General features: G+C 44.1%; 1 protein-coding gene across 1 annotated transcript in view; it reads left to right on the top strand.

Moving 5' to 3' along the window:
* Col6a5 (collagen type VI alpha 5 chain) overlaps positions 1 to 17732 on the top strand; it is a 108202-nt gene that overhangs the window by 65643 nt on the left and 24827 nt on the right. The window contains exons 29-35 of the mRNA XM_050139365.1: positions 846 to 908; positions 4432 to 4467; positions 4585 to 4621; positions 8648 to 8659; positions 9239 to 9726; positions 16140 to 16233; positions 16740 to 17387. Coding sequence (XP_049995322.1) covers positions 846 to 908; positions 4432 to 4467; positions 4585 to 4621; positions 8648 to 8659; positions 9239 to 9726; positions 16140 to 16233; positions 16740 to 17387 — 1378 coding nt within the window. The remainder of the gene's footprint in view (positions 1 to 845; positions 909 to 4431; positions 4468 to 4584; positions 4622 to 8647; positions 8660 to 9238; positions 9727 to 16139; positions 16234 to 16739; positions 17388 to 17732) is intronic.

Below are 17732 nucleotides of genomic sequence, written 5' to 3'. Positions count from 1 at the left end.
GTGTCGTGTATGTGCCTGGTGTTTTTGGAGGACCAAAGAGGGCACTGGATCCTTTAGAACTGGAGTTTACAGATAGGTATGAGAGACCATGTTGTTTCTAGGAATGAAACCCAGCTCCTCTGTAAGAACAGCAGGTGCTCTTAAACTCAGAATCATCTCTCCAGCCCTTATTATTTGATCTTTATTGATAAAAGTTTTTGCACAATCTGTGTGCCTTTTTTTAAAGCATCAATCCCAGCTTATGACTAATGTAGATTTAAGTTTACAGCCAGCGTCAGAGCACTGTATGCCACTAAATAAAGGGGACAAAGGGGAAGTGGATGTTCACCAATGGTTAAGAGTGGATGGCTTGTGTTAATAGCAAGGAATTTACTTGATTTGAATAAGCTGCTATCTTTTATTTTTAACTAAATTATTATTCATTATCACCATTGTTATTTATGCTGCTGAGGGTGGAACTCAGAGATTTCAGGCAAACACGCTCTGACAGAGATACGTGCTTCCGTCCAGTTGTTCTTCTAAAAACAACTTTTGAGAAGTATAACATCTCATTTAAACTCAGAAATCTTAGTGCTGGAGAGATGGCTCAGTGGTTAAGAACACTGGCTGCTCTTGCAGAGGATCTGGGTTCAGTTCTCAGTGCCTGTATGATGGCTCACAACCATCTCTAACTACAGTTCTAGGGGATCCCATGCCATCTTGCCTCTGTGGACGCTATATGAACACAGTCTCTGTCTACAGATTCAGGCAAAACGCCGCCACATGTAAAATAAAAAGAAATTTATTTTTATTAGCCTCCATGCACAGAAAATGTAGAAACTGCACTTGTGTGTTCCTGTTTTCAGCTCTCTCAAGGCTTGAAAGGCGAGACTGGAAGACCAGGGTCTCAAGGCCCTCCTGGACCGAGGGTGAGTATATGTGGGATCTGACCGATGTGCAGTGGTTTCTGGTATACCCAGGGGAAAGGATACAGAACTTCAAGACAGAAGCACTGGGCTCGAGAAGCCAGTCACTGTGTTTCTCAGTCTATTGTTAAGATGAAGATGACATGTCCCTGCCCTAGCTGAAAATGTAGCCGTGGGGATCAGACAACCAAGAGCAAACACTGGGAACTGTAAGTGCAACACAGATAGTAACTGTTAGCACGATTTATCACCAAAACCTTTGTAATAGGCATGGGCTTGCCTATGTTTCATAGAAGTCTCTTGACGGAGTTGCAGCATGCAAAGCAGACTGGCAGATAGAGTTTGCTGGAGCCACTCTTGCTGCCTTTTTAGTCTTTATTTGGACTCTAGAGTGATTTGGAAATGTAACTACCACACTGGTTCCCTTACAAGAGAAATGTCATCTCTGGAAGCATCTTCAGGCAGAGCCAAGCATGCCTCCTCCCCACGCAGACCTACATCTGCTTCACTGCTTCTCATGTGGTTGATGAGTCAATGTCTCTCCCCTCTCAAGCAGAGCCAGGGTAGAACTAAATACCCCAGCACCTGCTACGTGGAGGGAACCCAGACAGCACCGTAAAGAATGCATAAAATGCTTGTCTTGTTTTAGGCACTGAAGAATTCTTGAACTTGGGATCTAGCAAAGCAAAACTTGCAGACAGTTTCTTGGCCAAATGACTCTACAGGAGAATAAAATAATTATTTGTAAAGGTTACTCCACTATATGCATTACTGCATGTAGGGGAACAGCTGATCTGTGGGCCAGATTTCTCTACTCCAGATTCATCTCTTTCCCAAGTCCTGAGGTTGTAATGAAGGTGTTCCATATCATCTTCCGTCTTGTGCTTGGCTCAACATTTATCTTAGTGTGTGTTTGTAGGCATGTGTGTCTGTCTGAGTGAGTGTATGTCTGTGCACCATGTGCATGCAGGAGACTGTGGAGGTCAGAAGAGGTCTTGGATACTGGGAACTGAACCTGGGTCCTCAGCAAGAGCAGCAAATGCTCCTAACCTCTGTGCCATCTCTCTAGCCCCTGGAGTTACTCTTAAGCTCTCTCTTTTAGGGTAAACTTTTCCTACTTCTGACCACCTGCAAAATGTAGCTCCTACTTTCCATATCACCCCAAGCCTGTTTCTCTTTGTGAGTGACTGTGCAGTCTTTCCTGTTTTCTGTCCTAACTTAAAAGGCAGCCAAGACTCTAAGACTCTTAGTGATTTCTTCACTGGGTAGAATCAAGTTCAGCACATAGTTCTGGTTAAATCAGAAGCACACCACAGGCTACCTCAGCATTCATAGGACATTGAACTGCTATTGGATGGTTAAATAAATGTATTGCTAAATAGATGATGGATGGGTGATATATAGATGATGGATGGGTGATGGATAGATGATAGATGGTTGATGGATGGGTGATAGATAGATGATGGATGGTTGATGGATAGATGGATGGTTGGTGGATAGATGATGGAGAGATGATGGATGGTTGATGGATGGGTGATGGATAGATGATGGATGGTTGATGGATAGATAATGGATAGATGATGGATGGTTGATGGATAGATAATGGATAGATGATGGATGGTTGATGGATAGATGATGGATGGTTGATGGATAGATGATGGATGGGTGATGGATAGGTGATGGATAGATAATAGATGGTTGATAGATTGGTAATGGATAGGTCATGGATGGTCAGACAGGTAACTCAGTTGTCATTTAGAACAGAATCTGGCTATACTGACATTTCTGGTTAAGCATCTGGAAGGGGCAAGTGCCCAAGGGAATTTTTGAGTTTGAGTATGTAGTGCATTTTTTTCCTAAAATGAACGTTCTAGTAAATACATTAAAAACCATGGTCAATGAGGAGCCTGATCCTGGGAAGAAGAAGCAAGAGAAGCAAGAGAAAAAACTCAAATGGAAGAGAACCAGGGCTGATGTCTTTCCAGAAGCCACCTCTTCTTGATCTCACCTAAGCTACTTGTTTCTTTCTTTTTATTTATGATATTCTATTATAATTACATTTCTTCTTCCTTTTCCTTTCTTTATATCCTCCCATGTTGTTGAAGGCTGCTTGTTCATTTCCCGCCACCCTGACCCACTCAGAAACTATATTATTTGCAATACTGTTTGGCCAATAGCTTAAGGATATTTCTGGCTAACATTTAAATCTTAAATTAACCCATTTCTATTAATCTGTGCATCACCACATGGCTGTGGCTTACCGGCAAGGTTCCAGTGGGCTCCAGGCTCCTGCAGGTGGCTACATGGCATCTCCCTGACTCCGCCTACTCTCTCTCTCTATATATTTCTTCCAGCCTGGCTATATTCTGTTAAGCCATTGGCCTAAAGCAACTTTATTCATTAACCAATAAAAGCAACACATATACAGAAGGTCTTCCTATACCACTCCCATCTATTCCTCCTCATTCTCCTTCAAATTTATGATCTCTATGTTCTGTAATTATTGTTGCACATATAAATGTATATATTCCTAATGTATATTATTACATATATTAAATATATATTCCTAATACATACAATATGCATATACATACAATATGCATATATGCAATACATGTACATATATACTTAAATATAACCTGTTCAGTCTGTATAATGTTACTTGTATGCATGTTTTGGGGGCTGACTATTTAGATTGGACAGCCATTTAGTGTTCTTTCCCTGGGGAAAACCACCTTTCCCACTCCCAGCTTTCTTCAGTTGTTTATGATTCTTTAGTCGGGTTGAGGCCTCATGGGCTTTACCCCATTCGCTTTGGTATTCTGTTTGTTTCACCCTTGTTCCATCATACTTGGGCATTGCATAGAGAAGAAATCTCATTTATATTCCTTTGTTCCTCAGTCTTGTGTCATTTTGCATGTATGCTCTTCTTTTGCGTAAATTTTATCTGCTATGCAATTGCCTTTGGTTCTTTTATATATACTGAGGCTTATTGCCTTTTGCATTTTAAGCATCTTGATTTGTAAGATAATCTAGCTCTGCATGCTCAATACATCCATCTCCTTTGTTCTACCCTGTAGAGAAAGTCTGCTTGTATAATTAGGAACCAAAGGAAAAATATAATTAAAAAAGACTCCTTTAGAAAAATCTCTTCTAGGGATTGCAGTTTTTTTTTTTTTTTTGAGACAGGGTTTCTCTGTGTCACAGCCCTAACTGTCCTGGAACTAGCTCTGGTAGACCAGGCTGACCTCGAACTCACAGAGATCTGCCTGCCTCTGCCTCCCAAGTGCTGGGAATAAAAAACATACACTACCACTGCCCAGCAGGATTGCAGTGTTTTAATACAAACAAAAATAATATACATCCTTGATAGGAGTGGAGTAAATAACTGACCTTCCAGATAGCATGGTACCTAACCACCTTCTGTCATTTTTACCTCCAATAAAGGAAGACGTGTTTACAGTTTTTAAATTTTCTCATTAAAAACTATAGTTCACAAATAATAACTTGCTCTTTTTTCCCTTAGGGTCCTAAAGGCACAGCAGGGCAGCCCGCGTATTCTGTACGTATCTCTTTATTCTTGCGAACAAGCAGAACCATTACTGTTCACTGGGAACTAAACACGTCCACCAGAGGGTCACTGCACTCATGTTTGCTCTCTCACTTTTAAACTTTGCAGCACTGTGATCTGATCCAGTTCCTGCGGAGCCACAGTCGTGAGTATCTGGGTATTACAGTCAAGAACATTAGTGGTTGGTGAGGACACTGGGGACTGAGTGTGGAGTGGATCTGTGGAATCAGGAAACTGACCTCTGGTGAGGAGCCTCTGATGTAGGATTGCCTTGGTATTGCAGGGACCTCTCACAGTCAGTTGAAGAAAAGGCATAAGCTCACAGGCTCTTAAGGTGTTTGTTTATTTATTTATTTTTAAAAAGAAAACACACTATCTTTTTTCATTATACATACCAACCCAAGTTCCCACTCCCTCCCCTCCTCCCATTCCCCACCTTCCTCCTCAACCCATATCCACTCCTCAGAGAGTGGATATGCTTTGGGGAAAGACCAAGGCCCTCCCTATTATATCTGGGCTGAGCAAGGTATCCATCCAAAGAGAATGGGTCCCCCCAAAGCCAGCACAAGCAGTAGGAATAAATCCTGCTAACACTGCTAGTGGCCCTTCAGTCTGCCCTAGCCATGCAACTGACACCTACATTCAGAGGGACCAGTTTGGTTCTATGCTTATTCCTTCCCAGCTGGAGCTGGTGACCTCCCATTAGCTCAGGCAGACTGTTTCAGTGGGTGACCTGAAACATCATGGTCTTGACCTCTTTGCTCATATTCTCACTCCACCCACTTTTCAACTGGACTTAGGAGCTCAGCCCAGTGCTCTGCTGTGGGTCTCTGGCTCTATTTCTGTCAGTTGCTAGATGAAGGTTCTATGATGATATTTAAGATATTCATCAGTCTGACTACAGGGCAAGGCCAGTTTGGGCCCCATCTCCTCTGTTGCTTAGGGTCTTAGCTGGGGTCATCTACAAGTATTCCTGGGAATTTCTTTAGAGTCAGTTTTCTCGCTAGCCCCATAATGGCTCCCTCAATCAAGATAGCTCTTTCCTTGCTCTCTGTCTCTGTCCTTCCTTCATCTCGACTATCCTGTTCCCTCAAGTTCTCCTTGCCCCCTCCCCTTTTCTCCTACTCTTCCCCTTCCATCCTCCCTTCCCCCCACCCCTATGTTCCCAATTTGGCAGTGATCTTGTCTATTTTGACTTTCTAGGTGTATCTATATATGTTTTTCTTAAGGTTAACTTTGTTACTTAGCTTCTCTAGGATCATGAACTATCCTTTGTTTATAGCTAGTATCCACTTATGAGTGAGTACATGCCATATTCATCTTTTGGGGTCTGGGTTACCTCACTCAGAATGGTGTTTTCTAGTTCCATTTATTTGCATGCAAATTTCAAGATGTCATTTTTTTTTACGGCTTAGTAGTACTCTAATGTATAAATGTGCCACATTTTCTTTATCCATTCTTCAGTTGAGGGGCATCAAGGTTATTTCCAGGTTCTGGCTATTGCAAATAATGCTGCTATGAACATAGAATAGACGTCAAAATTCTAAATAACCCAATTAAAAAATGCGGGTACAGAACTAAACAGAGAATTCTCCACAGAAGAATCTTAAGTGGCTGAAAGACACTTAAGGAAATATTCAACATCTTTAGCCATCAGGGAAATGCAAATCAAGACAACTTTAAGATACCATCTTATATCTGTCAGAATGGCTAAGATCAAAACCACCAATGATAGCTTATGCTGGAGAGGATATGAAATAAGGGGAATACTCATCCATTGCTGGTAGGAGTGCAAACTTGTACAAACACTTTGGAAATCAGTATGGCAGTTTCTCAGAAAATTGGGACTCAACCTACTTCAGGATCTGGCAATATCACTCTGGGCATATACCCCAAAGATTCTCAATCATATTACAAAGACTTTGGCTCATAAGGTGTTATGCAATTAGGAAGAGACAATATGCATATTGGAGATAAGACCAGCTCAGGGGCTCATGAAGTAGCTCCATTATTGATATGACAACAATAAGCAAAATGATGGGGGGCAAAGTACTCAAGGGATGGACCCTGGGATGTAGATTTAGTTGATTAATTACTTAATTATTTAGATATGGGAGCCACTCAGGTGTGGGTGGTCCCTGACACCACAGAGATAATGATGCTCCCGAGGCTGTGAAACTAGAGACAGAGCTGAAGGGATGAACTCATGAAGGTGAGAATGGAGAAGGGTCAAGGTGCACAGAATGGAGTCCCAGATCTTTGAAAAAGGAAGTTGTCAGAGAGGAAGATCCGAGGTGTTGGGTAATAGCACCCGTGTAAAAGCATGAGGACCTGAGTTCGGATCCCCGGCACCCACACAAACCACAGCTAAGCACTTTGTTGTGCACATAGCGGGCACACCACAGTTGTGCACGTCTGTAAGTCCAGTACTGGGGGTGTTAGAGAAAGAGAATCAAAGAGCTTGCTGCTGGCCACCAGCCTGAAAAAAAAAGTGAGCTCTAGGTTCATTAAGAAGTCTCATTCCCAAAGAATAATGATAAGGTAGAGAGCCATAAGAGAATAGTTCTCCCTACTCGACTCTCCCATCAGCTTCTGCATGTGCATGGGTGAGTGTCCCTGCACATATGCATGTGTGCATGCATGTAGATCAGGAGGAAGGGTTAGTATGAAAGACCTTAAGAGCTAGAAGTCTCTTCAGCACAGGAGAGGAGGCAAAGAAGAGCAGTGACGGGGCGATCAGTTTCTCTAGACATTGCCAGCTCCCCAGGGAGACCCAGGATGAGAGGAGGGGGTTGTTCCTACAGAGTCTGAGATTTTGAGAGAGAAGTTTTCCCAGCATTGACTAAAAGGAGTCAGCCTGTAATTAGCTGGAGAAGGGTAGGTGGCTTGCATAATTGGTAGAGAGAGTGGGTTAGCACTGAGCTCCCACTTATGAATGGAGATCAAAGTTGGGTGGCAGGCCTTAGTGGGCTGCTGTAAGGCATCGCCAAGGCTATGTTGAGGTTGGACCCTGGTCTCACATCTGTGCATCCCCTGTCCTGCACCAGCTCTTTCACCTAGGGACTAGTACCATGTTCTAAACGGACAGCTGGGACTCTCCCCTGAGGATAACATTAATTTAGGAATATGGGGAGGGGAATGCTTGATTATAGAACAGGAGGCTGCAAATGGTTAGTGCTTTGAAGGGAGCCATAGAAAGAGAATTCGAGGAAAATAAATAAACACACTAAGCAAAAGTGAAGTGATTTCTCCCAAAGTCACCCCACTTTGTAGACTCAAACCTAGCTGGCCTCACAAAGTCAATACACGGAAAGATATTTTCAGCCTTGGGATAGGGAGGAGGTTGTAGGTTATACGTGCTGCCTGATGGCTGTAGGGATCTCAGTGACCACAGGGTAAAGATAAACTCTCGGTGTTAGGAGGGTTGCCATGAGGGCTTGTGTACCATGGACGTTGGTTTGTTGCCAGTGTTAATGAACTTAAAACAACAAAAAAAAGAGGAACATTGGGATGATTCATTTGCTTCCCAGGAGGAGACTATCAGGTCTGGGATTTCTTAAAGACCCTCCAGCACTTCCCTTGATGTGCCCGAGAGTTACAGTTAGACCAGATGCTGCCCTGCTTGCAGAAATCCTGGGGGGAAGCTCTGGGAGTGAAAAATAGCCATTTTTAATCAGAGGCAAAGTTTATCTGAAAACCCCTGCCCCCACAGTTCTACAAATAGAGATTCCCAAGACATTCATCAGGAAAGAAAATAAGACACCATATTTTAGCCTTGTGTTGCTGAATGAGTCTCCGAAGGCTCTAAGATGAGAGACAAAGCAAATTGGATTTCAGCTATCTGGCCATTTAATCAGAGCCTCATCTAGTTGGCTTCTACGACAAGCCATCAGCCTTTCAACTTCAGCTGCAATTCTGCTGAAGTCAGCCAGCTCTGGTTCACAGGGGCAAATGGTCAGAAATGCTCCCAAATCAACACAGCTCCGTGGGTAGCTCCCTGGTCTTTTAACCATGGCTCCCCAAAACTTAAAACTAGCCTCATTTCAAGTGAGGACCCAAATCTTCAGTTTGGTTGGAATACTATTGTTTAGATTATTATTTTTTTGGTTCATGTTCCAAAAGCATAATTGATTCATCTCTCTTTGTCTTCTTTTTCCTTTTTTCAAAACAGCTTGTTGGAAAGGTGAGTGTTCTGTGTTCTGTTCTTGATGAAATAGTGTTTGGATCTTGATAAGACCAATTTGAAGAAAGCCCTCCTTTCCCAGGAAGAAAGGACTTCCATCTTTTATTGCAGACTTTTCTCTTTTACTGGTGACTGTACCTGTTAGTGTACATGGTCAGCAGTGACCCTGCTGCCCCTCACTATTGTTCTGTCTTGGGCCTATCCCAGTTTTCTACTCATTATTTTACAGAGTAGCTCCTGACCTTCTAGGAGGCAGGATGGACTGGAGAATCAGGAAATGGGGTTCTAACTCATCTATCGGTGCTAGCTTCTTGGGTATGCTCAGTGTTCTGCTTCCCTCTGACCCACATCCCCACCTGTCATTCCACCAAGTGCTGCCACGTATGAACCTTACCCTGCCTAGGGCTGGTCTTGTTAGGACCTAAACTGCAGTAAAGATGCCTGAGTCCTTAGATCCCTGTATGAACCACCGCTGTTGCCTGGTACTTACCGTGTCTGAACCAACTTTACTGGTGTAGATGGTGTGGGAATAGCTGCGACAGTAAGATCTTTGAATAGTTTTCCTTTTCTTTTTCATAGAAAAGTGTCCCGTGTATCCAACAGAGCTGGTATTTGCTCTGGACCAGTCCTCTGGAATCACAGAAAGGAGATTTAATGAAACAAGAGACATCATCACGTCCATTGTCAGTGACCTCAACATCAGGGAAAATAACTGTCCTATCGGAGCCCGGGTTGTTGTGGTTTCCTATGACTCAGACACCAGCTATCTCATCCGTGGGTCTGACTACCAGAGCAAGAAACATCTCCTTCAGCTTCTTTCCCAAATAAAATACCAAGTCCCCCAGAAGGCCAGGGACATTGGCAACGCGATGAGGTTTGTGGCCCGCAACGCTTTCAAGCGGACATCTTCAGGATCCAACGTCAGGAGAGTTGCGGTGTTCTTCAGCAATGGCCAGGCAGCCAGCAGAGAGTCCATTCTCACGGCCACCATGGAGTTCAGTGCCCTGGATATCAGCCTTGCCGTCTTTGCTTATAATGAAAGAGTTTTCCTTGATGAGGCCTTTGGGGTAAGAATCTCCCTTGTTCATGTTAAGATGGTGACACAGGTCAGGCAGCATGGCGGAGACACAGAGTCGGGGTGGAGGAGTGGTCTCTTCATCCCCCTTGCAGTTTCTAAAGAGTCAGCAGCAGGAGCAACAGTCTATCTGACCCCGCTACATGCCGGGCCCTGGAGCTAGAGCATCACGTACATGTTCCTGTGTTCACAAATCATGGATGTGGACACATGTGCAGTCTCCATGTTAAAACTCAGAGAACGGAGGCCTGGAGAGTTCTAGGGAGAGATTCATTTCTGCACAGCTCCCACGTGCCTAACCAAGATATTAGCTCAGGTCCCTCTGAAATAAAAGTGCAGGAGTGGTATTCTGCTGGCCCCCTGTTGTCCCGTACTTCTCGGAATAGCCACCTGCTCACTGTTGTCTACCAGACAAAGACGCTTAACCTGTAATGGAGAAAGCTCAGGGGAGCTCTGAGCTCCTAAAATGGTACAGGATGTTGAATATATATGAGCATTTCCCTCTAGAGTAGTTCTTTCATTTTTGGACTCACTATGTTAAAGCAATCAATGCTCCTCTGTCTTGCTTTCTTATCCAAAACAAAACAATCTATGAAAACCCCAAACTATAGATCCTTTTTGTTTATCATCCAGTGACTTTCAGTGTGTTGATCGCTTGTGAAACACATGTGTGTTAGCATCCTCATAACTGACATAGCACCTGACAGGAAGTGACTTAAGGGACAGAGGGTTCATTTTGACTTACAGATCTGTAAGGATGCAGTTTGTGTGGTGGGGAAGCATAAGGCAGCAGGTCACCATGGCATCTGCTGTAGGAAGAGCAAAGATGACAGGAAATGGGGTCCAGCAGCAAACACCAAGACCTGCCCCCCAAGAACTGATTTCTTCCAGCAAGGTTCCACCTCCTAAAGGTCCAACAGGCTTGCAAAGCAGCGCCACCAACTGGGGACCATATGTTTAAACACAGAGCCAGTGGAGACCATCCCACATCCATAAGAGGCTTCTGGAGCTGGGTGAAGCCATCTCATTGCTCAGGAAGCTATCAAGCATGCATTGCTGGGCAGTGGTGGTGCACACCTTTAATCTCAGCATTCCGGAGGAAGAGGCAGGTGGGTCTCTGTGAGTTCAAGGCCAGAAAAAAAGTGAGAGGGAGTCAATTTGCTCCACACACACATGCATGCACACACGCATACACACACATGCACAAACATGCATGAATACATACATTCATGCACACGCACAGACACACATGCACAAATGCATGCACGCATGTGCTCGCACACACACACACATTTTCTGGAAGTAGGAGCCACAAAAGTCTCTGATAAAACGTATCTTAGAAGTCAAGGTCCCCTGGTTTATCTTTTTAGGTTTTCCTGCCTGCCTAATTTTGCTCTCTGCAAGAAATAAATGACATCTCTGCTCTGATTTCTCCTGTTCTAGAATTAGATGTAGAACAGGAGAAATCTGAAGGATATCAAATTCAATTTATAGCGTGATGGGGCCACGCCCAAACCCCATGGAGACCTCACCTGGAAGCACTCGCAACTGCTCCCTATAGAGAAGTACCCCAGTGATATTTCTTAGCACTCTGCTATTACCAGATAACATGCTAGCCACGTGTCATCTTGAGTCGCACTCCCTCCGGTTACTTCATGTATACCCTGCCTCTGTGCGCCTCCCCATCCCGAATGCCTTCCTCCTCTCCCTTAAGCCCTCTCTGTGTACTTTGTAACTTTGGAGTTCTATGCATGTTTTAAAAAGTTTGCCATTATGAGAGGCTGGAGAGATGGCTCAGCAGTAAACAGCATTTAATATCCTTACAGAGGACCTGAGTTTAATCCATGGCATCTGTGTCAGGTGCTCCCAAGCGCCTGTTACTCCAGCTCCAGGGTATCAGGTGCTTCTGAGTCCCACAGGCATCTGCGCTCAGGTCCCCATGCCCCCCCCCCACAGATACACACCCATACATATAATTAACATCATAAAAATATTTTTACTGAGGTGATAAAGAATATCCTATTATTATAACTATTTTTATATGGAGATAAACATTTTTGTGTGGTTTTGGGCAGTTTCACTTTTCTGAGCCACCTCACACTACTCGTACATTTTCAAATCGCTTCTTTTGACGAATCTTTTGGAAAACGCTACCTCATCTTTATCTCTGTGCTTTACCTCAGTTGGAAACTAAATTTGCAGCATCCCCCTGATGTTCTGGAAATGTATAAAAACGTTGCAAGTTTTAGATTGAACCTCAAGAAATCTGTTCTTCTCTGCGGAGTTTCCTCCCGTGAGCTGAGCTGGGCAGAAAGAACAGATATTGAGCACCCAGGCATTCTCCTAATGCGTTACAGTTTTTTGTTCTCGCTGGAGACTCTCTGTCTGCTCTAGACCATTCGCTCCCTTCTGTCAAAGCCTTCTAATCAAGAGAGGAAAAATGTCATTTTCCTGGCCCAGCTGCTCACTTTAGTGATGACCCTATTTCTTAGCTCCCTATACAACGATTTCTCAGGGAAAATTGCCTGTTTGCTGTCCACAGCACCTCTTCTCACATTCTCTCTCTCTCTCTCTCTCTCTCTCTCTCTCTCTCTCTCTCTCTCTCTCTCTCTCTCTCTCTCTCTCTCTCTCTCTCTCTCTCTCTNGCGGCACGTCTCAGTTCTACCTTTTCACCCCTTGGGACTCAGAGGTCAAAAGCAAGTCACTGGGCTTGGGACAAGTACCTTTGCCCACTGAGCCACTGAGCCAGCCCACAACATGATTGGAGACAATCATGGGATCCCCAAATGCCGTACTATAGCATATGCACCGAATGCCATTACTTTCTAAGATCCAAGGGATACAAAGGAACACAGAAGAGGAAAAGCTTTTGTTCACGAGGACAGAAAGGAAGATGTTTAGAAATTGAGGTGGTAGGTTAACGTCAATAACAGAAACTTAGAGGGTGTTGTTGTTGTGTTGTGTTGTTTTGGGGTTTTTGTTTGTTTGTTTTTTACTGGTTATTTGGGAATCTCACATCAAGAAGCCAGTTTGCCCTCCCTCCCCCTGGAGCCCCACCCCCCAAAAAAAAAAGAATGGAAAAAGAAAAAATTTAAGTCCATTTTGTGTTGTCCATACGCTTATCGGAGCATGGTCAAACTCCTAGGGGCCATTTCCCCAAGGGAAGCTGTCTTTCTCCACCACCCAGAAGCCATCTACTGTGGAGAGCCATGTGGCAGCTGGGGACAGACAGCTCTCCTGCATCTACTGCACGGCTGGCGCCACTGGGCAGTGGCTGGCACCATTGGGCAGTGGCTGGCAACAACCAGGGTCAACTCTCCCACACTCACACACCACCCCCACTGCCGGCAAGGATGGGCCAGCTCACCCAAGCAGGCTCATTCCAGCAATTCTGATGAGGGGCAGGACCCACTCTCGAACCTGTCAAGCTGGTGGGGGGTGGGGGCGGGGCCAGCTCTGCCATCCAGGCCCCCACCTGCTAAGCAGGCCAGGGGCGGAGTCAGCTCTCTCAAAGGGCAGGGCCAGACCAGGTTTGCAAGTCTGCAACACCTGGCCCTCAATGGCTGCACCAACCACAGCACTCTCTCTCTCTCTCTCTCTCTCTCTCTCTCTCTCTCTCTCTCTCTCTCTCTCTCTCTCTCCCTCCGTCTGTCTGTCTGTCTGTCTGTCTGTCTGTCTGTCTCTCACTCATTCCCTCCCCCTCCACATCATGCTATGTTGCTGAAGTTGAATTCATGGAGTCTAGAAATGCTCTTTCTTCACGGTGCTGGAGGCTGGGTCCATGCCCTGGCCATTGCCTGGCTCTTGCATTCTTTCTTGAGCAAATCCTATTCACGGTTTTATTCCTGCTCCTGCCCCCAGAGTGCTCTTTTCAGTCAGCAATGTTCTCAATACTTCTGTACTTAGGGGCTGGTTCCCACACTCCACCCACATTATTTATTAGCAATGTTAAGACAACTGTGGACCCTGCATTTTCTTGGAAACACTTTTCCCCACTGACACCTTACATGAACAAATGTCCACTCACCTCAAATAGGACACCAGTGACAGACAGAAGTAACAACTCACCCAAGTCCAGCATAGTGAACCAATGAGTTTATTGGACTTACTTACGGGTATGTGGACACGTGAGGGCTGCGGTGGTATGAATTAAAAACATGTCCACTATAGGTCAGAATTTGAATCCTTAGCCCCCAGCTGGTGACACCGTTTGGGGAGGCTATGAAACCTTTAGGAGGTACGGCCTTGCTGGAAGGAAGCCTATCAATGGGTTGATTTGGGAACTTAGGCCTTCGCCCCGCCTGTAGTTTGCTCCGTCTCCTTTGTTTAGGGTTGGGATACGATCTCTCAGCTTCTTGCTCCTGATGCCTTTCTCCTGCGTGCAGCCGCGTCTCCTCACCATTGTGGACTCTCACCTTCTGGAACCACCAGCTGAGGAATTGTCTTCCTTCTCTAAGCTGGTTTTGGTCATGGTATTTTTATCACAGCAACAAAACATAACTAATCCAATGAATTAGGCCCAAGAGTGTGGGTGAAGGCTTGCTTACAGGTGCACGGGTGAAGGATTCCTTAGAGGAGTGTGGGTGTCACCCAAACCGCTGCATTGCTAAGCAGTTTCATCCAGATGTGGATGACCCCTCCCCAATGACTGCATAGATGAGGTCCCTATTCAGTTAATGGCTCACTTCCTACATAGCTAGCACATCCCACAACCATAGGCTGGACAGAATTACATACAATTGGAGTAGGTAATGAGGACAAAAGTGTCTAGAATCTCCAGTGAGGGTCTAATGACCCTCTGTCCCCCACTTGCTCCTATGAGGAAAGTCAGGAGGTCCAACCCTGCAGATAGTCCTTTGTGAGCAGTCACAGCTGTTCTGATTAGGATGACAATGAGTGTTACACTGAAGCTCAGCCTTCCATGGGTTTCCTCTTCTTGTCTGTTCTCTTACCTCATTGGCTGTCCCCTCTCAGTTTCTCTTTCTCTCTCACTTTCTAGGTGAATTTCATTTAAACAGTACCTAGTATTTTCCACCCTCACTACCCTACTCCATTTTCAAGGGATAATTGTTTATTTCAATATCCCTACTATCAAAACTGTACCTATAACATTGATGGCATCCAATCCATATTCGTTGGATCCAATCCATATTTGCTGAATCCAATCTATATTTGTTGGATGCATGAATAAATGAAGGCAGAGCATGTGGTTCACTCCTGTGAACCAATTTCCTTGGGTCACCGAGTGAGCATGTAGTTTTTAGATGTGGGACCGAAAACGGTCAACTGTTGAGTAAAGCCCAAATACCCAAGTTCATAAGAGAGAAACAACATATAACTTCCATTTTAAGGTTGAAATGATTACAAGTATGTTCAGACACGCAGCACTTTAAAGAAGGGCAGAGGGTGTGGCTTTTATAATCCTTCTGTGATCTGAGGGAGGGGGAAAGCAATCCTGAGCCTTGCTGTGGGTTGTGGGCTAGCCTCACCACCATCTGGATGTTCCTTTCATTATGATAACAGCATCTGCTTGCATGGGACCATAAAAATAAACGTCCCCAAATTAGGTATTGACTCAGTGAATTAATGAATGACTGTCGCATATTGCTCATTTTGATGAACATTAAAGCAAAAACAGTAATCAAGAAGCAGAACGAGAATGAGGGTAGCTGCTGTGGAATAATCCTTCTGTACACTGTGAAAATGTGTTGCTCTTGTTGCTAATAAAAAACTGACTGGCCAATGGCTAAGCAGAATTTTGGGAGAAGAAAAGATGCTGGGAAGGAGGAAGGCAGAGTTGGGGGAGTTGTGAGCAAGGCACAGATAAAGCAGGAGATGGACATGCCGTGCTGAAAGACGGTACCACCATGTGGCAGAAGGTAAATGAGAAATATGGGTTAATTTAAGTTATAAGAGCTAGATAGTGACACACATAAACTATTGGCTGAGCTTTTATAATTAATATTAAGTCTCTGTATGGTTATTTGGGGAGCAGCTACAGGCAGTCATGGGAGACACAATGGAGGAGTTAAGTTATGAACAAGAATTTTGGATGAGTACCACGTCTTCAGTCTATTGCTGTTTGAAATAAACTTCATTGGAGTTTATGATTGAAAAGGTTCATGTGACACCAGGAAGTTGGAGCTTTTTGATGGTGTGCAATAGAAATGGTATCATCACCTGAAGTGACCAATAGAAACCTACCCATGAACATTTTCTGAAGGACCCAACTTTATAAGCTGGTGATTTGTGTATCCTATCAAGGATTGTGCAAAGTAATAGTGATAGCATTTTTCAAGCTTTCCTCATGATGAGTACATAATAATAATTTCTCAATAAAGGCTAAAATTGTACAAACAGCATTTGTTTATTGTTTTTTCAATTTCAATTTCATTTTTTTCCCAGTTTGATGACACTGGGACATTTCAGGTGATTCCGGTTCCTCCAGTTGGGAATTATGAGCCCCTGGAAAGGCTTCGGCGCTGCACACTTTGCTACGGTAAGACCTCTGGGGAAGGTTAGGTTGACTGTGCAGGAGGTTTAATGTCTTCCCAGGGAGTTATTGAACTGGGAATTTGTGGGAGATTTCTATTTATGATGGTTGGTTCTATTTTTAAGTTTTAGAAAATGCACTATGTCAGAATTCCAATCTCTAATGTTTATAGAGTTTCTGTAGAATGTGAGAACTGGGTTTGGGAACTACCTGCCTGGTGTAGTCTTTCCTAGGATAGTGTGTAGTTTGTACTGAGAGCCTCTAGACCTCTGAAAATACTTTCTTCGGGAGTTTGGACATGATTGTGAACTTCAGGGGCACATGCCGCCTAAATCTGTCTTTACCATAGACCCCTGATACTAGCTTCTAGTTGCTACATTACTCAGACATTGAGCACTTCTTATTCATTTAAGTGCTGTGAAGTAGAGGTATTGATATGATCATAAATGCTTAGAAGCTCTCAGTATTTTATGCTAACATGGATCCCATGATGTGTCTCTGTGTGTTTTCAGACAAATGTTTTCCAAATACTTGTGCAGAAGAGACTTTCTTTCCTGAAAATTCATACATGGATGTAGCGTTGCTCTTAGACAATTCCCGTCATATAGCCAACGATGACTTCCAAGCCATGAAGACATTGGTGAGCTCAGTGATTGACAACTTCCACATCACTTCAAACCCTTCAGCCTCGGATAGGATTGCTTTGCTGAGCTATTCTCCCTCAGAGAATTCCAGAAAGAAGAGCAAGGTGAAGACAGAGTTTGAGTTTACAGCCTACGACAACCAAGCCATCATGAAGAACTACGTCCACACTTCCATCCGACAACTAAATGGAGATGCCACTGTTGGTCTTGGCTTGCAGTGGGCCATGGAGAATCTCTTCCCAGGAACCCCCAATCCAAGAAAACACAAAGTCATCATTGTGATTTCAGCTGGAGAGAATCATGAGGAGGAGGAATTTGTGAGGACGGTATCTTTGAGGGCCAAATGTCAAGGCTATGTCATATTTGTGGTTTCTCTGGGCTCCACGCAAAGAGATGAGTTGGAACAGTTAGCCAGCTACCCACGCGATCACCATCTGATACAGCTTGGGAGGATGCACAAGCCAGATCTGAATTATATTGTGAGGTTTCTGAAGCCATTTGTATACTCTGTCAGACGTAAGTTATTATTTGGTTATTTTCTTTTTGGAATAGTATTTGTATTTGGTAGTAGTATTCATAACCTAAGATCAATATCATGAAGTCTATAATGAATCCAAATATATAAATTAGGTAGTGATTAGGGCCATAATTTCCCACAGAGTGCTGTCCTTTATGTCCTCCAGATGGCTGACAGTGCAGCGATTTGAATAGACTCAAAACACCCCAGACGTGGTCCTGCTGGGCTGGGCAGTGAGTTGCAATTGAGCTAAACTGATAAACGTTGACTCCCACCTTCCCCATCTTCCTGAACACATTTCATCTGTTGGAGTTAAATGGTTGCTCTTGCAACTTCTGGTCCTT

This window comes from Alexandromys fortis, unplaced genomic scaffold, assembly GCF_014885135.2.
Source record: "Alexandromys fortis isolate MF-2015 unplaced genomic scaffold, M_Fortis_MF-2015_v1.1 scaffold_36, whole genome shotgun sequence".
In the NCBI taxonomy this organism is placed as follows: Eukaryota; Metazoa; Chordata; class Mammalia; order Rodentia; family Cricetidae; genus Alexandromys; species Alexandromys fortis.
This window is presented reverse-complemented; position numbering and strand designations above follow the sequence as displayed.